The sequence below is a fragment of the Moschus berezovskii genome, chromosome 8 (genome assembly GCF_049115385.1).
Source record: "Moschus berezovskii isolate FMDL1 chromosome 8, NW_MosBer_1.0, whole genome shotgun sequence".
NCBI classification, from domain to species: Eukaryota; Metazoa; Chordata; class Mammalia; order Artiodactyla; family Moschidae; genus Moschus; species Moschus berezovskii.
In genome coordinates this window covers 20,085,047-20,107,186 of record NC_142467.1, presented here as the reverse complement: position 1 = coordinate 20,107,186, position 22,140 = coordinate 20,085,047, and the positions used below count along the sequence as shown (strand labels likewise).

Sequence of the window (22,140 nt, the reverse complement as noted above, 5' to 3'; positions counted from 1 at the left end):
CTGAATGAGAATAATAATGAATGAAGTGGGTGAAGTAGAGGGAAGAAAACTCCCATCCAGTGTCAGCATGTAGTTATCAAACTGGCTGATCTCATGTCATAAGTCAGATCATTCCCTAACCGCAGGGTACCCTTTTTCTTGACAACTCTGTATATTAGGTATTTAAATCTCTTCTTCCTGCTCTCTGGATGGGATGACAATAGACTGAAATGTATGATATATAGTGCTGTCAAGGGACAAGTCCTCTTAGGATAGGGAATGGTCTGCTTGTGTTTTTCCCAGATCACGGTTGCATCTGCAGTGAACAAGTGGCTCTTTTCATGTCTTCTTCACATCTGTTTATAGTGATGTGGACCCCTCACCCTCCTGGAGCTGAGTCTTGACTTGGGGTCCCCAGTGTAGTCAGTTGTGGCTGGCCGCTCATCTGACCTGCCTGACCAGTCTGTAGTTCCTGTTTACTTAAGTGATTCTTCCTGTTCATGCCCTGAGCACTCAGCCTTTTCCTCTACATTCAGTGTCTTCCTTAAAAAAAATCATACACCCATAATGGCTTCAGCTTTTAACAGTGCATAGTTATTTCTGCACTGAAGTCTCTGACTTTGTCTCTAACTTCTTCCTGACCTCCTGTCTAGTACTTACAATGATCGTACTTATTTTCACATCAACGTGGATGATATTTCACTTAGTTTCCACAGCAGAATGATCCCTTCTATTCTCTTACTTTTATGGACTCTAAGTCAATTTTCCCTTTTCGTCATCATCAACCCTGTTCTTTGGTCACCTATCACTGTCCAAACGATTAAAATGAATCCATAGAGTTGTTAACAAATACCTGAATGCTAAATTTTCGATGACTGTTGAAAAGGCAATTTAAAGGATTCTGACCAAAAACTGTGTTGAAAAGTTCTTACCGTGTTTTTTGTTTGTTTTTAATTTTTGGCTGCTCTAGGTGTCCATTGCTGCATGGGCTTTCTCTCAGTTCAGTTCAATCGCTCAGTTGTGTCCGACTCTTTTCACCCCAGGGACTGCAGCTCACCAGGCCTCCCTGTCCATCACCAGCTCCCGGAGCTTACCCAAACTCATGCCCATTGAGTCGGTGATACCATCCAACCATCTCATCCTCTGTCGTCCCCTTCTCCTCCCACCTTCATTCTTTCCCAGCATCAGCGTCTTTTCAGATGAGTCAGCTCTTCACATCAGGTGGCCAAAGTATTGGAGTTTCAGCTTCAGCATCAGTCCTTTCAATTAATATTCAGAACTGATCTCCTTTAGGATGAACTGGTCGGATCTCCTTGCTGTCTAAGGGACTCTCAAGAGTCTTCTCCCACACCACAGTGCAAAAGCATCAGTTTTTTGGCACTCTGCTTTCTTTATAGTCCAACTCTCACATCCATACATGACTACTAGAAAAACCATAGCTTTGACTAGACAGACCTTTGTTGGCAAAGTAATGTCTCTGCTTTGTAATATGCTGTCTAGGTTGGTCAGAACTGTGGCAAATAGGGATTTTTTTTCTTCATTGCGGTGCTCGGGCTTCTCATTACAGTGGCTCCTCTTGTTGTGGAGCACAGGCTCTAGAACGTTCAGGCTTCAGTAGTTCAGCTTCCGGGCTCCAGGGCTGGCTCAGTAGTGTGGCACACAGGCTTAATTGTTCCATGGCATGTGGAATCTCCTCAGATCAGGGTTGAATTCGTATCCCCTGCATTGGCAGGAAATTCTTATCCACTGTGCCACCAGGGAAGTCCTCTCATAGTGTTAAGGATGGCTTTTTCATTTATAAATGTTAGGAAAAATAGAAAGGAGAATAATATTTTATGACCTGGGAAAATTGTATGAAACAAATTTCGGTATAGTTTAATGACAGAGCCCATATGCCCTCCTAAGTCTAAAAATTTACTGGGTGACTGCCTTCAGGAAAAGTTTGCTGACCCCTTGGTTTAAAAGATTAGTGTTTACTTTATTAAAACAGCTAATTCAAAACCCTATTTTGTTCTTCAGCCTTTAAAAAATCAGGTGGTTTCACACTTGTGAAACAACAGTCAAGACAGAGAACACTTCCATCTCCCCCCAAAGATTCCCCAGGCGGCTCTGCAGACCATCCTTCCTTTTGCTCCGATAGCCAGGGAGCCACTGATCTGCTTTCTGTCACTGTATAGTAATTTGTGGTTTCTAGAATTTTGTATAAATAGAATCAAACAGTGGGCACTTCTTTATGACTGACTTTTTTACCCAGCATGCTGATTTTGAGATTCATTCATATTGTTAGATGTATCAGTGATTTGTCCTATTCATTATTATAGGCTTTTTTCAGCTTTGTTTAGGTATAATTGACAAATAAAATTGTAAGACATTTAAAGTGTTCGTCTTGGTGATTTGCCATGTGTGTGATTTGCTATAAGTGTACAGATGGGTCAATTTTGCTGGACTCGCTACAGACTTTACTGTTAGACAAGACTATTAATAATAGTAAACTTTTGCATAATCTGTTCTGCATAGAAAAACCACCCCAGAGACAAGGAAACAACTCACTTTAACTATTTTATTATTGTCATTGTTATTATTATTAATAATAATGATAGTATTTTAGTCTACAGATGCTGAGTATTTCCAGTTCCTATGGCAGAGATTTCTCAAAGTAAACCAAAAACGATTTCAAACTATGTTTTAAAGTTCTTATAAATATAACAATGTTTAAATAGTCATGGCACAGTTTGGCAATTTTTGTAATTTCAGTTAAAGCTATTTTTCAAATTCAAAGCTTAATCCAACTCGAATCTCTTCTCCACTTTCTATTAAAACCTTTAAAAATTACCCTCAGATTCCAAACCTCTCCTCCACTCTTTAGTTCCATCTCAGTATTCTTATGATCACTTTCAGCTTTGTCTGTTCTCAGTCCTATCACCCAACTCAGTATGTACTTCTGAACATGTTCTTATCTGGGAACTCTCAAAGCAGGGTGTTGGTGGGGTCAGGGGTTTGTGTTGTAACTTTACAGAAAAAAACAACTTTAATTTTCAGTTCCTTCTATCTTGTCAGAAATAGTCTGGCTCCTGATAAGTAGTATCACAACTGATTAGCATGCCATGCCTTGAAACTTAACAGAAGCATAAAGAACATTGAGAGTCTCTGTGATAAAGTCCTGTAGGACAAGTTTCAAGAGGAAAAACCGAAGGACGGGGACCATGCCATCTGGAGATGAAATTGCTGAGGCATAACCGAATAATTGTCTTTTGATTCATGAGTATCCATCTCAAAAAAGACTGACCAAATGTCTCTCCTGCCCAGAAGTAACACACAGAGAAGAAGTTTCTTAAATTGCAGATAGAAACTTTAGTTGTATAAAACAAAAGGTATCTTTTCTATAATATGGATATTTCTGGTTTAAAAAAAAAACAGAATTATTGCTCCTAGGATTTACATAATTTAGAATAGACATCAGTCTAAGCCTCAGCCCTGAAAATGAAGACTTGCTACCCAGATATTTTAGTCACAGACATCTCTGAAGCCAGCAGACTAAGCTAAATGAACTTCCATTGACTCTTTTTGTTCTGAATAGTGGCTCTTAAATTAGTAAGGAATTTTAGAAGAACTTGACATAACCCATGGTGAACACTAGGTAATTACTGATCCCATCCAAATATTTTTAGGAGTGTTTGGGTGATAATTGTTCCCAAAGCGTTCTAAATGTTTCAATTGCACTGAGAGCCAGTGGCCATCAAGATGAGTCACTTATTTTCCTTTCCTCTGTATAATTAATGCACACATTAGATTGAAGAATCTTATTGAAAATAAGAACATTAACAAAAGCAAGTTAAATTGCGAAAAAGAGCTGCTGAAAAAAAATGTGAATCAATGAAAGATGAAATTCCTAGTTTTCTCACAACTGAAGAAAATGTACAGATGCATACAGTATTGGTGTTTTCAGTTCTGTCGTTGGTACAAAATCCAGTGTCTCCGCTGCTAAGTCACTTGATGATACAAAACAGCAGTAGGTCAGCAGCTCTGTGTGACGCCAGAAGCAAGAAATCACGGAGACTTCACAGGGGTGTCTGCCAAGGGGAGAGCAAAAGCAGAAGCTGTGAAGCCCTTTAAGGAGAAGCAGTCACAAGAAAAAGCAGCAGCAATATGCAAACTCAGGCCCAGCAGAGAAGCCAGACACAGCCAGGAAGTCACCTGGAGGTTCAGTGCCAAGCAAGCCCACCACCAGAGGGGCACAGACCCAGAAGAGCCGAGACCAGCCATCAGTGGGTGTTCATTCTCCCATGAGAGAGCCTTGGCACATGTAATGTGAGACACGGAGACTGACCCAAAGCAAATTTTTATTGAGCAACTACCAAATTACCCAACTATAGTGAGAAAATTAGAGGGCTAGAACCAACACCTGCCCGTCCCTACCCCATCCTACTCTCTGTCACGAATGAAAATTAAAAGCCGGAATCTCTGAATAGCAGATCATGGGGGCAGCTTGGGGAAGTGAAGGGAACACTGTATTCAGGAAAATCATTATAGAAGTTAATACTATTCTCAACAGAAACTGGAAACCAGAAGACAATGGAATGACCCCTTTAAAGTCCTGTAACAAACAAACAAAAAAAAACAAAACCCGTTAACCTACAAATCTATATCCAGTGACAATATCCCTCTAATAGGAAGGTACAGTAAAAATACTTTCAGGCAAAAGCTGAAAGAATTTATCTCCAAAAGAGCTGAGCATCAGGAAATGCTGAAAAGAAGTTATACAGACTGAAGGGAAAGGGAAATGATGGGAGAGAAATCTAATTCTGTGAAAATTAATGGAAACACTGGAAAGAGCAAGTAAGTCACTACATATAAGGGTTTATTTAACAAACTGCTCCTACTTTATATACACATATATATATATATGTCATTTTGTCGCAGACTGTTGACTATCTTAAAGTAAAAATCACACTTAAAAATATGATGTTCATGTCTGAACATAATTTCAGATATCTTTCTAGACATACTAAATGTGATTGGATGCCTACTTATAAATGTTTTAAATATGTGACCATATTATAGTTCCTATAATATATAAAATTTAATTTCAGTTTATTTGAATTTGTCTTGAGAAAAGCTAAAATGGAAGAGAAATAATTGTTAAATATCAAAAAATGCTTCTATACCACAAAATATATTCTAATCATCACAAGAAAGATAAAAGGTCTCTTTTAAGTCAAGAAATTATAAATACAGTAAAGGATTAGAATCACTGGTTTTTATAACCTAGGTATTTCAATTTTATAGTATCAACTTGACTACATACTGTGAAAGATGATAAAACTATCAACACTCAGGTCTCCTCCCATTTCACTCTTCTGAACATTAGGGGTTCGTATAGATATATATATGGGGTTAATAGTATATGTTTTACATTGTCTAGGCTTAACATTTACATTTGAATCTATAAATATAATTCTCATAATTTTAAGATTATTCAAGTATCTAAATGCATAGATGGTAGTACCTTTTACATGATCCTTTTGCCATCATCATTACTGAATTCTGTTTTTTCATTGGTATGGACAGTTCCTCTCTTTATTATATTTTATTATCATGTAGTTTGGTTTTTAAGTTTTTTACCCAAGAAAATTTATGAATGCTTCATTCCCAGCATTGTCTTTATGTTTGATAATTTCAAACATTTGATAACATTCAAACATAATTTCTTGAATATTATATTCTGAATATAATATTCTTTCTCTCACAGAACTAAATAAATATTGCTCCATTATCTTTTAACACTAAAAGTTGATGTAAAGAGGTCTGAAGGCAGCCTAAAATTTACCATTTATTAACAGACTGGCTTGTTTTCTTTTGGAATCTCTTAAAGTTTAACACCTAGTAAGGCTGTGATGTGGTATCAAGGAATCTGTATCAAAATTTCCCTGGTACATGGTATTATAGTTAATACTTTCAATCTGTGGATTAAGTTTTTGGTTTTTTTCCAGGAACCTTTTCCTGTGTTAATATTATATATTTTCATTCATCTTCAGTTACATTCATTGAATTCCCTGTTTCACGGATAGTAATGAACAATTCTTGAGTATTTTTCTTACCGATTAGCTTCTTTTATTCCTTTAATCGGTCTTTTTTTCATCTTAATCCACTGGAATTTTATATTAGCCAAACCTCTTCCTGTATTTTCAAATTCTCTGAGTCACGATATGCCTCATCCATAATCAGTTCCAGCTACTGATAGCTCAGTTGTTCATCAACTCTCATGGCATCCGTGAGATCTGTGGTGTAAGTCCAGTCTTTCATTGTTTATAGGTGTCCAGCTTTTTATTCCTCAAATATTTAAGTGCTGTATATAAAATTTAAATTCATATAAATAAAAAATTAAATTTATATTTTAATATAAAACATATTTTATAAAATTTACATTTTAATATAAAATAATGTTTTATATTATAAAATTAATATAAACAATAATTTAATATTGATGATAATTTTAATATGATAATAACAATAATTTAATATTGTCTCTTTACCATCTGAGCCACCAGAAAAGCCCTGCTTTTTAATATGTAGACTGATTCCATTCTTTGTGTTTTAATGGCTTGCTAGGTACCGTCACTGGTATATTTGTATCATATATAATAGCTTTTTGCCAGAAATTAAAATAAATATTAGACTACAATAAATATTAGAAATAGAGGCCACGTGGAATCAATATGTCAGGATGTGGGGCACATTTAGCTCAGGATTGCTGAGAGCTCTTGCCGTGTGGGTGTGGCCATGCTCAAAGGAGGAGGACGTAGCATGGGGTTCATCACACTCGCTTCAACTGGCTGTGTGTGCAGGACAGCATTCAGGACGCAGACAAAATAATGAACTTATGTGTCACGTTATTTCGAGGCAAATAAAATTAAAGGTATGAGCTTGGGCAGCTGTTCAGTGGGTTGGTTCATTTACTATATTTGATTTTCTTTTTTTTTATTGGAATACCATTGCTTTACAATGTTGTGTTAGTTTCTGCTGTATAACATCGTGAATCAGTCATATATATACATACATACTCTCCCCTTTGATCCTCAGAGCTGAGCTCCCTGTGCTATACACAGCAGTTCCCGCTATCTAGTAATATTTTACTCATTGCAGTATGTATATGTCAATATTACTGTCTCAATTCATCCCACCCTCTCCTTCCCCAGCACGCTGTGTCCGAAAGTCTGTTCCCTATGTCTGTACCTCCATTCCTGCCCTGCAAATAGGCTCATCAGTACCATTTTTCTAGATTCCGTACATATGTGTGAATATACAACATTTGTTTTTCTCTTTCTTACTTACTTCACTCTGTATGACAGGCTCTAGTTTCATCCACGTCACTTCAACTGACTCGATTTCGTTCCTTTTTATGGCTGAGTAATATTCCATTGTATATATGTATCACATCTTCTTTACCTTTCATCTGTCAATGGACATCTAGGCTGCTTTCATGTCCTGGCTGTTGTAAATAGTGCTACAGTGAAGACTGGGATACATGTGTCTGTTTTGAGTTATGGTGTTCTCAGGGTACACGCCCAGTAGTGGATTCCTGGGCCGTATGGCAGTTCTATGTTTAGTTTTTTAAGCAAACTCCATACTGGTCTTAACAATTTACATTCTCACCAACAGTGTAAGAGGGTTCCCTTTTCTCCACACACTCTCTAGCGATTATTGGTTATAGATTTTTTGATGATGGCATTGTGGCCGGTGTTAGGTGGTACCTCGTTGTAGGTTTGACTTGCATTTCTCCAATAATGAGCAGTGTTGAGCATCTTTTCACTTGCCTCTTGGCCGTCTAACCACTTTTCTTGTAACCTGAGGAAATTATGGGATGAGAAAAGCAGAGACAGAAAGGACTGCTGTCTAAGACAGCGTGCCTTTAGTTACGGCTTGATACCTGGTGTTACTAGGGCTTCAGTAGTTGTGTCTCCCGGGCTCTGGAGCACTCTCAGTAGTCGCGGCGCACAGACTTAGGTGCTCTGCACCCTGGGGCAGCAACATGTGGGATCTTCCTGGATCAGGGATCGAACCCGTGTCTCCTGCCTTTTCTTTACCACTGAGCCACCAGGGAAGCCCTCCTCTGAGATCTTTTTACACGTTTTAAAAAGCTTAGCTGTTCTTAGCTGAGGGCTGCATCTTAGTCCTCAGAGGGGACACTTAGATGAGGTCTCTGAATCAGTATGAAACCCTGAGACTTCACTTCCTTCAGAGACAAGCAGCCTAGTCAACTTCCTGTTTCCCCACTTCTCCTCTGCCGCTGCTTCTTGGGTGAATTTATTAAATGGCAGTGTTGATTCTTTCCCATCTCGTGTGGAACCAACATAAATTACCGAGATAAGCAGCTAAAATCTCCTGTCCTTATTTGCTCCCTGATGATGTTAAGAGTATTTATTAACTCCTTTAGAGCAGGGGTCCCTAACCTTCAGGATCTAATGCCTAATGATCAAAGGTGGAGCTGATGTAATAATAATAGGAATGAATGCACAATAAGTGTAATTCACTTGAATCATCCCCAGATCATCCCCCTGGCCCCAGTCTGTGGAAGAATTGTCTTCCACAAAACTGGTCCCTGGTGCCAGAAAGGTTGGGGACTGCTGCTTCAGGTCATATGGTCTCCTTTGTGTCTCACTGAGCACAGCTAATAAGTTTAAATTCCTGCATCAAAATAAACTCAGAGCTGGCCAATCCAGATGTAATCCAACTAAAGATTTTTTGAAAGCATTTTTTCATCATTGTAGTAGGAAATCCAGTAAAATAATCAAAATAGCAATACACAGAAAGAATCTCCTTCTCTGTAAGCTTTCACTAAATAAAGACTAGGAAGGACAGATGAATTACATATATCCTGCCTCAGAAACAGTTAACCTATTATTTGGTAGGATGCTGTCTTTGTTAGCAACTTGGAGTAGGAGCCAGATGTTCTATCCTTGCATCTCACTGACTGGCAGTGCACATAGGGTGGTCAGCACATGGGATTGAGTCACTGAGATTCTAGATGCTCCCATAAAATTCTTTTACAGAACACCTTACAGCACAGGGGTGAGGAATCTGCTGCCAATGCAGGAAATGCAGGAGACGCGGGTTCAGTCCCTGGGTCGGGAAGATCCCCTGGGGTAGGAAATGGCAACCCACTCCAGTGTTCTTGCCTGGAGAATTCTATGGACAGAGGAGCCTGGCAGGCTGCAGTCCATGGGGTCCCAAAGAGTCAGACATGACTGAGCGGCTGAGTGCACGCACACATGCACGCACGCGCGTGCACGCGCACGCACACGCATTCATAGGAGAACCTGAGATTTAACATTCAGCTTTTGAAATAGGGACTTGTTTTTACTCTGAGGTCAGAAACCTCCACAGCTGAGTACTTTAGATAATGGAAGTCCTTTTTCTATATTTGTCCAGCCTGGACTGGACACAGGCAAATGTCATACAATCTGCATTTAAACATTCTTTTTCTTTCCATTTTAACAGTGTTTATATTTCCTGATACACATCTAAAAGGTTCAGAGTATTTACTGTATATGTAAATACACTTTTAAGAAAAAAAAAAAAACCAGCATATGCAGTTTTCACATGCAAGTTATTTTCAGCAGATAGTTCCTTCTCTGAAGCGCAAAAGGCTTGATATAAAAACAAACAAGAGAGAATGTGCTGTTTTAACAAATGGGTCCTTGGAGATGAACTTTTGGGACTTTTTTTTTTTCCAATCTAGCTTTTACCCCATCACTTAGTCACACTTAGAGAAATCCTGAAATAAATCAGTGACATTCTCACAGTTTTCAAGGCTGACAGTTTAATTTTTTTCCTGTTTTGTCTATTGCTGTGGCCAATATGGTTAAGTCATACCCATGTGAAAAATTACTTGTACAAGAAAAATGTTGGACGTGTGTGTTTTCAGGAAGATTTGTTTCTGCTAATGTGCATGACATCATTTGCACGTGAAACTAATTCACTTACCCTACGTAATTTAGAATATTAATGTTGTTTCTAAAAAACCAAAACAAGCCCAATTCAAAAGGAAATTAATATTTCAGTTACTAATTTTGTGTTATGGTTCGAGTAATTGCATTTTAAAATATTTTAGCAGATAAACCACTGATTTCAAAACAGAGTTGTTAATTATATAGACTGAATGCCAACTCAGGATGGGGTTATTTCAGTACAAAGAGGAGAAAATCCTAATTTATAACAATATTCCAGAAATGGCAACAGAAATCAAATGCTAGTATTCCTACCTTTCAGACTGTCCTCTAATTTCATTTTCCATTAAAAGTTAATTGTAATTCTTGTGCCTTGAGGATTTTCTAATAGACTTTTTACTATTTATTCCAGCAGGTACAAGTCTTAAGTCCACAATATTGTTTGCTTTCCTGCTTCTACACTGCCAGAAATATTAGAGGCCATGGGAGAATGCAGACCTCAAAACTGACCATACTTACTTGTGTTTTATGAAGTTTTGACATTAACTCCTTTTGTTTCTTTAACAGGCTGTGTGTCTTACTTTCATTTTTATGGATTAATATAAGAATTTTAGTAACTAAGGAGATTCTCATTTGCTTCCAAAACTTAAACATCATTATTTAATAGACACAAAAGGCACAATTTAACATATTTTATTGACTGAGTGTAAAGGTCAAAATTACCAAGCTTTATAGAAGCACGATTAGAAGTATACAGTAGACCCCTTGTGGAAATCATGAAGGAAAGCCAGTGTAGGCAATGTCTGGAACACAATTGCAAAATGTGAGTTGCTCCCTGTGACGGAAGCAGAGCAATTGTGGAGTTTGACTAGACTGCAAAAGAATTTAAAGGGCCAGCAGATGTTTAAGACGGCATGAGATAGCTTTGTTGTCCTCATGTAATATTCACTGAGGAGCATGCTAAATATTAAGCAATCCATACAGAATCCCAACGCAGTGATTTTATTTCCAACTGAGATAAGTAGGTGAGATAGATAAACAAAAGCAGAAGGCTTAATTAGTCCTGCCCTTGCCTCAGTCTCTAAGGTGGCTGGAGCATTACTCATCATTTTGCTGAGAAAAAAATAGAAAAAGAGAGTGCAATAGGTGTGGGGAAAAAAAACACAGTAATTTTTTCAAAGGCAAGAGATTGCCCTGTAAAACAAACTGTACACAGTGAATCAGAAAGACACATTTCTCTGCAGGTCTGTATTCAGATATTAGTAGAGCTAGATTTCAGAGTTCTGATGTTTTAACTAAGAAAAAAATGACTTGTTAGCGAGAGGGTTTCTCAAATGACATTGAAGAACCTTTGTGCCATTCAGAAATTTGCAACAGCCTCCTGCTTCAGACACGTTCTGTCATTCCCAGTTTTGGGGAGAATTTGGCGAACACTTGTAGAAAGGCAGCCATGCTTGCAATCATGTTTATTCTTTAGCTACGGTAGCAGGCTTCCCTTTAACATGCTAGTATTCTCTTCTTTTGCAGGGACTTTACGTTTTTGTGGTTTATTTCATTCTACACAACCAGACGTGCTGCCCTATGAAGGCCAGCTACACAGTGGAAATGAATGGGCACCCAGGACCTAGCACCGCCTTCTTCACCCCCGGGAGTGGAATGCCTGCTGCTGGGGGCGATATCAGCAAGTCCACCCAGAATCTTATCAGTGCTATGGAGGAGGTGCCTCCCCTTGCCCTTTCTCCTTCTCCTTCTGTCTGTCTGTCTCTCTGATACACAACCTTTCCCTTTTATAGAGTACAAGTTAAATGGTGCCATGTAACTTTCAGGTCCTTTTCCTACTGATGTTCTCTGATCTCTGATATTTGCTGTGCTTACTGCGGTATCATGTCTGTTATCTAATTCTTTTTCCTCTGTGCTTTGTGAGCTCTACTCACCAGTGGTTTGTCCTGGAAAGTCAGCACAAAATTTGTCATTTCTTTCTTCAGAAGCTTCCTAATTTGACCTTTGTGCGTAGTCACTCATTTGTGTCCGACTCTTTGCGACCCCATGGACTGCAGCCCGCCGGGCTCCTCTGTCCTTGCAGTGACTAAATCTGCTTCAGAAATGGTGTTTTAAATACCATTCCTTCCTGAAAATATCTTCACGGCTCTCTTCCTTTGCCCATCCCAATTCACCATTCAATCCCAGCAAATAAACAACCTCCCACTGTTCCTGACCACATCATTTTGGGTTCCTATGTCTAAATCACATTGCCACCAACCCATCAATAGTGTCAGCAATAGCACTGGCACCACTGCTCGTATGTTAAAACATACCTGAAGTTATTTGTCCAGGAAGACGTGGTCAGGATGATTACCCTGACAATTTCTGCAGTGCCTAAGATGTGCCTGCCTACCATTCCTTACAGAGCCTATATCAGTGTCTCTACATTAAAGAGCCAAGGCAAACAGTGTTTGTGTTTGTGTCCTGAAAAAAATCAAGAAATCAAAGTGCATATATCTGAAAAGAAAACAGGTAATAGATCGGTGGGTAGATAAATAGATAACCTGCCTATTCAGTGATATATTTTGTTGTCTTCCATGTTAAATTTTGAAAGTAATTTTATTCATGTTAGGTGAAAATTAAGGTAAGTGATCACAAAGAAAGTATCATATTTAAAGACTGGGATATATGTTTAGTACCCTTAAATGTTTAGCAAGCTAGTACCATTTCTATATCCCAGAAGTTATTAAAATGGAATTATTTTTACATCACAGCTGATAACAATAGAAATAAATATTGTCAGGATCAGCAGTGCAGGAGTAAATCTTAAAAAAAAGGTTTTTTTGTCTCTTTGATTGGTTACCCAGTTTAGATCTGTTTAGATCTGAACTATATAATACATTAGCTATCAGCCATGTGTGACTGCTTAAATTTAAACTAGCAAGTTTAAGTAATAGTAAAAATTCAATTCATCCATCACCCTGGCCATGTCCAAGTGCTCAGTAGGCATCATACTGGAGAACAAAGATATACAACTTTTCTAGCCTCGCAGGGCTCCACTGAGCCGTATTGAACCGTCACTGTACTGAAGAGTGCTAGTCCAGATGTTCTGCTGCTTCAGGAAATGTTTTAAGGTTTCCTCTTCTCTCAGATTGACTTATCCCTCCCTCAGATCACATTCCTCAGTTGCGAGGCATCCTGTAGTCCCTCAGAGAACCTTGTATTGGGAGGCAGCAGCTGTGACGGTTCAGTTCCTGGCCTGGGCTGCTACTTAAATGTTCATTGAGGGTGTAGCATAAAGCCATACCCTGAAGTGCTCCCTGCATTCCTCAGAAGCTTGGAACTGGCCTCACTCCAGCTGTCAGCGAGGGACTGGCGGAGACATTCCGAAAAGCCACGCAGAGAAGGGAAAGCATTAGGAAAGGAAGGATTAAGGGATTTTTTTTTTTTAAGCAGTAACCAAAAAGGAAGCAAATATATTTACTCACTTCAAGATAGAACTATCTTTTTCATCATTTAAATTTTAAAAAAGGAGGACTTTAGAATTCTATCAAAGAGCTTTTCTTTTCAATTCAGTATATCCTCGTAGATAGCGATTATGTTTAAAATTCTATGTTTTATCTTAAAGATTAGGAGAGTTCTTTTCCAGTTCTTATACTTTTAACAGTTTGTTTTTGTTTTTTTTTTTGCACATATTCTGTGAAAAGCAATTAATGTATCGATTGGGTTAAAAGATACTTCTCTTTTTCCACACATGACAGCATAGAAATATACAAGTAATTCTCATAGAGAAATTGTTTAGCATCACCAGGTTAGATTATCTCATGAAAAGAAGTACTTTTCTGAGGAACATGTAAAATTAAATGTCTTACATCTATGAACAGTTCAACTGCCCCTTCACTTAGTCTTTGAAATGAGGTATAGAGATAAATAGTTCAGATAGATTTCAGGATATATATATATATATATATATATATATATATACATGTACTCATATTATGGTTTCCTTTTCTTCCAACCCCAAAGGTGCCACCTGACTGGGAAAGAGCATCCTTCCAGCAAGCCAGTCAGGCCAGCCCTGACTTAAAGCCAAGCCCACAGAATGGCGCCACGTTCCCTTCCTCTGGAGGATATGGCCAGGGCTCACTAATAGCCGATGAGGAGTCCCAGGAGTTTGATGACTTAATATTTGCATTAAAAACTGGTATGTGAACCCACAAACCCCATTAGAAGGAAGCACTCTTGCTATGCTGTGATTTATATCTTCTTCCCATGAAGTTTCAGAAGCACAGTGTCACCCTTAATGCATTCCAATTCCCATGACCCATTCCTAATCCCAGCCGAATTCTAGGATATTTTGTTCTTGGCACCAAATATGAGACAACCTAAAAATAATTGACAATTTGCTTCTAAGAAAAAGGCATATTTTAACTCGATGTAAATATCTGTGCACTGGAATCTTGCTAGATAGAACACCGATTGAGATAAATTCAGTGCTGTAAGAATCTGGTAGCAACCTCCCTGAGAGAGTTTTGCCTCTGACCTGCCAAAGAGAATGTCTTCTGGAGTAGCTTTGAGGCAGAAACTTTCAAAGGCAACATAATGTGTCTCTCGTACAGTTCTACAGTTTTTAAAGTGCCATCATATGTAGTATTTCATTGGCTTTTCCAATATATTCAGCTTCACCAGTCTGTGACCCCCATGGAGAGTTGTTTTCCAATCAAATGTGCAACTTCTTTCTTTTCTTTTTTTTTTTTCTCAGAAAAATGTTGATCTGTCACTGCTACCAAAAGTTCAGTGAACTTTTACATTTCCAGATGTACAAACATGCAAGAAACTGTATCCGTGCTCAGATGAACTTATTGAAACAGTTATTCAAAAGTACATTCTATTATATATATTCCTGTGTTCAGATCAGTGCTTGGCAGTTGGTAAACCTTTTGCAGATGTTGTTGGAGAATGAATGAGTGAGAAAAAAAGAAAGAGAAGGAGGGAGGGAGGAAGGAAGAAAAGAAAGAAAGGTGAAATTTAAGAGCTTGCTTGGTGGAATAGACATTCACACAAACATGACATTAAGAAGAATAAGATAAGTAGTGGAAAGAGTTATTATTAATTATTGAGGATTCAAGGAAATTTTTTAAAAAATCTGATCCATTGTGTCTTGAAGAATATGTAGAGTTTACAGAACTAAAGCATAAAGGAAAGGCACTACAGGCTGAGGGAATAGAATTAGCCAAAGCCCAGGGCTACAGGGGATGGGGAGTGGGGTGCGTGAAGTTAGGCAGCAGGAGAAAAGCTTGGAAAGTAGTTTACCTGCTTTGTTGATAAATCACTGCAGTTCCTCAGCTGGGTTTCAGCTGGCACCCTGTTTGGGATATTCACAGACATGCTCAGTGAAAAGGTCCCCCTGACCAGATATACTTGGGAAGCTGCAGAGATTCAGTTGAGCATTTTAGCAGATCTAAAAAGTCCTAAAGAAACCCACTTCATTCACCTGTGGCTTCCAGAACACATTTAGCAACAGATTTATTTGGGGAAGCAGAATACTTACTGACACTCTGCATGATGGAAAATGCTCTTCAGATGCCATGCTAAGGGGTAGGGTTTTTATAGAACTCGGTAAGCCATGGAGGTTTTTGAGGAGAAGAACAACATGTTCCCACTGGTTTTGAGGCAAACTAACTCTTAGGGAAGTCTGAAGAATAAATTTAGAAGCAAAATCAGAAAAGCTGAGAGGTAATTCCCATAGCGCCAAGAAACATGGTTTCAACCTCAAATCTGGGAAGTGGCAAGAAAAAGGACAAGGGGACTGCTGAGGAAACACTGAGATGACAATCAGCAAAGACTCATGCTCCTCACCAAGGAGACTGGGGAATCATTCATAGAGCAATTCAAGGGGACACTGGTGAGTTCAGACTTGGATCATTTGATCCTTCAGCCTGGTGGCTCTTAAATATTCAAGTTGGGATCTTTGCTGAGAGATCAAGGTTGGAGGTAATGATCTTGAATGGCATCGTGCAGAGTTACATGTGGAACTATGGGGAGAAATGAGTTTACTCGGGAAGAGTGGAAGCTGAGAGATGAGATGGAAAGAGGTGAGGAAGGAAACGGAGAGGGAAGAACGGAAGACATGATGAGAAAGGAAAGGAAACCAGAAGAACATCCAAGATCATACTTATGCTCAAGAGTGAATAGAAGAGGGTCCTGCAGAGGACACTGCAGCAAGGTCAGCACGAGAACTAGAGGGAGGAGAGTCCCATGAAGGGGGAAGGGGCAAGGGTGTAAAATGCTCATCCGAGTTAGGACTGCAAGGGGCTTTTAGGTCACGAATAATTCTCAGGGTAGATTATGTCCCCGGCATTGCAATGCAGACAGTTGCTATTATGACACTGGAAGCATGAAATGAATTCCTACAACATAATTAAATTAGATCTGGGTCCTATATATATAACAAGTATTAAATGCATTCCGTTCAGGAATGCATGGAATGACTTGCTTACTTATAGACTGAGTTTAGCATTCCTTAGAGTTCACTAAACTCTTTTAGGAAGTAAATGCTTAAAAAGACCAAAATAGCAGTCTCTCACACTGGCTCCCTCTGTTTTTAGAAAAGATACTATAATAATCAAGTCCTACCCCATAGATGCTTTCCATCATAGAATATGGTCAAATCAAAGGAGCAATTCACCTGCCATTCTATCCACAGTGGAATTCACAGTTGACACATAGGCCAGATTTGGCTTAGCCAGGAGTTTTATTTGAACCTCGTTGCACTTTTAACATTTTTTGGAGCCAAAATTTTAAAATGTAGAGATATCCCATAAAAATCCAGAATTTCTTCATTAAAAAAAAATCTACCAATAAAGTGCTTAAAATCTAACACAGCATTGCTTGATTGGAACTGAGTAATGACTGCTCTTCTAATAGGACATGAGCTCTTCAGTTTGTCCAGTGCCCACCAGCCCTGTGTCACTGATTCATGCGAGCCTCCCTTGCAACTGTGATGTTTGAGTTTGTAAACCTTGACCTATCTCAGATCCGCCTTAACGGTGGGTCACTCAAAGTCAAGTCCTGGGAACAATGGATCTTCCAAATCTTTCTCATTGGAATCCCTAAACAACTTTGAAAAACTGTGTTACTGTTTGCATGTATCTAAATAAGCATCTAAAGGTGTCATCATGAGTTTAAATAGTATCACTCAATGTCATTTCTATTGTATTATAAATTTTAAGGTTTAAGGGTTTAAGTACCAGAGCAATTTGATGCCCACTATTATTCATTTTATTTCAAATATATACAAGCAAACTTTTCTTTTACATTTGGAGATTTTACACCATTCTCTTTTCTCTTTAACTTGTATTGCCATTCTACTCACAACACAGAATTTTATCCTAATTTAATATATTTTATGTTTGAAATTCATTAGGTTGGTTATAAAATACAAGCCCTGGCCCCCAAACCAGTCATGGATTTGTTTTTCTATTTGAATTTTAACCATATTGAATTTATTTTTTAAAAAAGAACTCAAAGAGAAAGAAAACACAATTGACCATTTTCATTTTTTAAATAAATTATTTGTCCCTGTATGAGAAATTCACATTTCACTCTAAAAAGAGGACATAGCATCTTTCAATTAGTTGTTCTCGAAATACATCAGCCTCGGGACTTTCCTGGCAGGCTAGTGGATAAGACGCCAAGTTTCCACTGTGGTGGGTGCAGGTTTGATCCCTGCTTGGGGAACTAAGATCCCAGCATGCCACATTGCACAACCAAAATAAAGAAGAAAAAAGAAATCCATCAGGCTCTTCACAGGCACATGAGGCACTCAGTTCTCAACTAGTGGGGTCTTGTTATTATTAATAGAACTTTCCAATGTGTCCTCATTGTCTCCAGCCAGGACTCTGGGGAGAAAGAGAACAATCACCCTGGAGCAGCCTCCATTTTAGGGGAGAGGAGAAGGTGCTGAGGTAGCTAGAACAGACTCAGTCTCCACAGAGCGTGAGTCCACAATGGAGGGGCATGTACTCTGTTTACATCCCTAATGAGAAGTGTTTTGGTTACTGTCATCTTTATGTCAGCCAAAGCTGGCGAGATTCTAGAAAACATCAAGCTGGGAGTGTATTGGGCTTTGAAACAGGGTGTTTCTTCACTGGGGTTTCTCCCAGAGGGACTAATCTGACTCCCCATCTTCCTTAGTCCATTAACTTCCTTCTTTTACCTCAGACCAGTGACACTAATGTCATGGTGGACGTTTCCTTACTGGAAACCTTTACATGATTTCTTTTTCAGTCAGAAGAAAATAAATACCAAGTCCTTGAACACAAATGAAAACATTCAAGGTCCAAATTCATGAACTCCTCAAAGAACCCATTAATGAATTTCTCTTTCAGAGGCATCACATAAAATTACAGTGACTTATTTAACTCCAAGAACTTAGGCACTCCAGTGTACTAAACAAAGTTAGATGGAGATCAAAGTGGGAAAGTAGAATTCGAAAAGATTTTGATTTCTTGGCCTCAGAAGCAAATTGAAATTGTATCATTGCCACATTTCAAAAGGCCATAGAAGATGGGCTTTGAGTTCGGAGATGTTTGTGTTGCAATCCTAGCTCTTCAGTCTTCTGTCTCTATGACTTTCAGTAAGGAGCTCAACCTTTCAGTTTCCTCATTTATCACATAAGGATTCTCATTGTTAGTTTTCAGGAAGTTTAGAGATTGTCTATGTGTAGAATCTACTGTAGTGTCTGGCAGAATTTAAATTCAATATGTGGTATAAATTATTTGTTGTTATGCTTTGAAACAGTTTTAAATGTTTATAATGTGTTCTATAACACCTGAGTGTTCCTTGCACCATTACTCTTGAAAATAGTGAGGTAGGTTGGTGCCTGAATATCTTCCAAATAGTTTGAAATGTATTCTATAAACAGATGTGTGGGCACTTGAAACCTGGGGGACAAAGAAGTCACACAGTTAGAGCTGACCCCATAAGAGACCATTAGTTCAGTTCAGTCGCTCAGTCGTGTCTGACTCTTTGCGACCCCATGAACTGCAGCAGCCAGGCCTCCCTGTCCATCAGCAACTCCTGGAATTTACCCAAACTCATGTCCAACAAGTCGGTGGTGCTATTCAACCATCTCATCCTCTGTTGTCCCCTTCTCCTCCTGCCCTCAATCTTTCCCAGCATCAGGGTCTTTTCAAATGAGTCAGCTCTTCACATCAAGTGGCCAGAGTATTGGAGTTTCAGCTTCAACATCAGTCCTTCCAATGAACACCCAGGACTGATCTCCTTTAGGATGGACTGGTTGGATCTCCTTGAAGTCCAAGGGACTCTCAGGAGTCTTCAACACCACAGTTCAAAAGCATCCATTCTTCAGTGCTCAGCTTTCTCTATAGTCGAACTCTCACATCCATACACGACCACTGGAAAAACCACAGCCTTGACTAGACAGACCTTTGTTGACAAAGTAATGTCTCTGCTTTTTAATGTAAGAGACCATTAGTTCAGTTCAGTCGCTCAGGCGTGTCTGACTCTTTGCGACCCCATAGACTGTAGCCTACCAGGCTCCTCTGTCCATGGGATTTTCCAGGCAATAGTACTGGAGTGGATTGCCATTTCCTTCTCCAGGGGATCTTCCCAACCCAGGGCTCGAATGCAGGTCTCCCGCATTGTAAACAGACGCTTTACCGTCTGAGCCACCAGGGAAGTCCATAGGATGTATTAAAAGACAACACCCTACATTTGTTGTCAGAAGTCCAGTTGGAGGGACTTCCGTTCCGGTCCAGTGACAAAAACTCCATACTTCTAATGCAGGGAGCCCACGTTCAATCCCTGGTCAGGGGACTGGATCCCACATACTGCAACAAAGATTGAAAATCTCACGTGACACAACTTAGATTCAGCATAGCCAAATAAATAAATATATATATATATACTTTTTTAAAATAGGGAATTCCCTGGCAGTCCAGTGGTCAGGGACTTTCACTGTCATGGACCTGGATTCAGTCCCTGGTCAGAGAACTAAGATCCCACAAGCAGAACAGCATGGCCAAAAACAAAGTAAAATTTAAAAAAAGAAGTCCAGTTGTATATCTTCATTCTGTAATTTCCCTGCTATGTGATGTGGGCCACTCAGTGAACACCTGTGATTCCCACTCAATCTCTGTATCTATGAAACAGGACTACTAGTCATGCTTTCTAACTATAAAGTATGTTGAAATGTCAACGGGAGACTCTAGATAAATGTGAATTGTTACTTGGAGTTCCTTTGACACTGCCTGTTCAGTCTACCAAGAGGGAGAGTTACTATCATCGCAGTTACTGGATTTTTCATAAAGTTTTAGCTTAAAATTTAAGCATGAAAATACTTTTCAGAATATCAGGATGCCTATTGCCAAATACCTTCCTAGACCACTGAATTAATTACAAAGAGACAAGAAACCTGGGCTATGTTCCCAGTTTTGCCGTGTTCTACTTGTGTGGAAAATGTGTTCCGTCTTGAGTCGCGGCGAGGGATTAGGATTTGGGTATTGTGCATTTATGTCAACTGGGAGGAAACTGAAAAGGAGGACGAGATGGCTCACACAGATGCGGTGACTCAGGGGAGGCTGCATCGAGAACTTGCTGACATCGTCCAGGGCTCCACGCTGCTGGACAAGCCGGGACACCCAGTCACTCGTACAGCTGCACCCACGTTCAACCTGCCAGCCCCGTGTGCCCCAACCCTCACAGTCTGCTCAGCAGGCTCTCAGTTCGCAAACTTCTTTCTAGCATGCTTTGTTGCCATGCTGGGCAGATGCTTATACATTCCTAGTGTCATTTAGAGGGGCTTCCCAGGTGACTCGGCGGTATAGAATCCACCTGCAGTGGGGAGACACGGGTTCGATCCCTGGGTCGGGAAGATCCCCTGGGGTGGGGGGGGAATGGCAACCCACTCCAGTGTTCTTGCTGGAAAAATCCAACAGAGGAGCCTGGTGAACTGCAGACCATGGGGTCGCAAAGAACTGGATTTGAGCCTGGTGAACTGCAGTCCATGGGGTCACAAAGAGCTGGATTCAAGCCTGGTGAACTGCAGACCATGGGGTCGCAAAGAGCTGGATGCAGCCGAGCACACACAATGGCATTTAGAGCAGGCCATCTTTGAAATCAGAGGGAGTTGGTGCTTGATTGTTCATTAAGCCCCACTTTTCCCTGGTACTAATGCTGAGGTCCTTTCTGTTTCTCTGGAGCTGATCCCATGTTGGGCAACTGAACCCTTGAGTTACTCAGACCAAGCTGCTATAGGCCTCAGGGCGTCAGTCACCACTTTATAAAATGCCAGTGTGTCACTGATCCACTGGGAGGTTCTTCTGCTATAAGTTGGGCAGTTCCTCTGCCTCCCTGGCAGAGAAACATGGGCCCTTTGTCCTTCAAAGACAGTGTGGCAAACTGAAATATTACTTAAAACATTGGGCCAATCAGACACCATAAGGGATTCAAGAAGACTGGTAACAGCAGCAAAAGACTCGAATATGTCTATTTGGTAAAGTCCAGCCGGGTTAGTATCTTGCAAGACAATGCAGCAAGTTCCAGGCCTGATGCAGTTTACGATAGAAACTAATGTTTGTTCTTGAGAAGGCAGTGGAATGCAGAATGGATCAGAGGGACATTCTGATGAATCAGAGGGACATTCTGATGAACTGGTGATAAAAATTAAACAGGCATTTTCAAGAACTAAGATGCAGAGCATAATTTATTACTACACTCAACAAACATTTACTGAATACACGCAGTGGCTGGGCACTGTCCTGTGACCTGGGGTCATAATCCAATGGAAGAACCAGAAATTTTTTAAAGAGAATCAGCATGTTGTCAGGAGATGCTACCTGAGTTGATATTTATAGGAAGAGTGAAAGCAACCAAGCAGAGGGTTGAGGGACAGGGAAAGAGCCTTCTAGGCAGAAGTGCTGATTAACGGCATGGTGGGGAAAGGGAGTGACCAGTGGCTCTAGTGAGACATTTAGGCTAGAGAGCAGGCCAGGGTCAGATGGATCAGCCTTGAAGCTGGGATGAAGACAAGCCCTCCAGAGGTCAGACAGCAGGAGGAGACGCAAAAGAAAGCAGAAGAGCTTTGAAAAGAGTCCACAGGATAAGATGGGCCAGTGCAGTGTCACGGAACCAAAGCCAGGCAGTGGGGTTTCAACAGCAGCCTTTAAAAGAGAGAGGGTGGGAAGGATAGAGACCCCCAAAGAGGGAG

The 22,140-nt window shown here is 39.8% G+C and overlaps 1 protein-coding gene across 1 annotated transcript in view; it reads left to right on the top strand.

The window, feature by feature from the left end:
• ADGRV1 (adhesion G protein-coupled receptor V1) overlaps nucleotides 1–22,140 on the top strand; it is a 549,332-nt gene that overhangs the window by 525,727 nt on the left and 1,465 nt on the right. Inside the window, exons 88-89 of the mRNA XM_088838471.1 lie at nucleotides 11,454–11,645; nucleotides 13,935–14,112. Of these exons, the coding sequence (XP_088694597.1) occupies nucleotides 11,454–11,645; nucleotides 13,935–14,112 (370 nt within the window). The remainder of the gene's footprint in view (nucleotides 1–11,453; nucleotides 11,646–13,934; nucleotides 14,113–22,140) is intronic.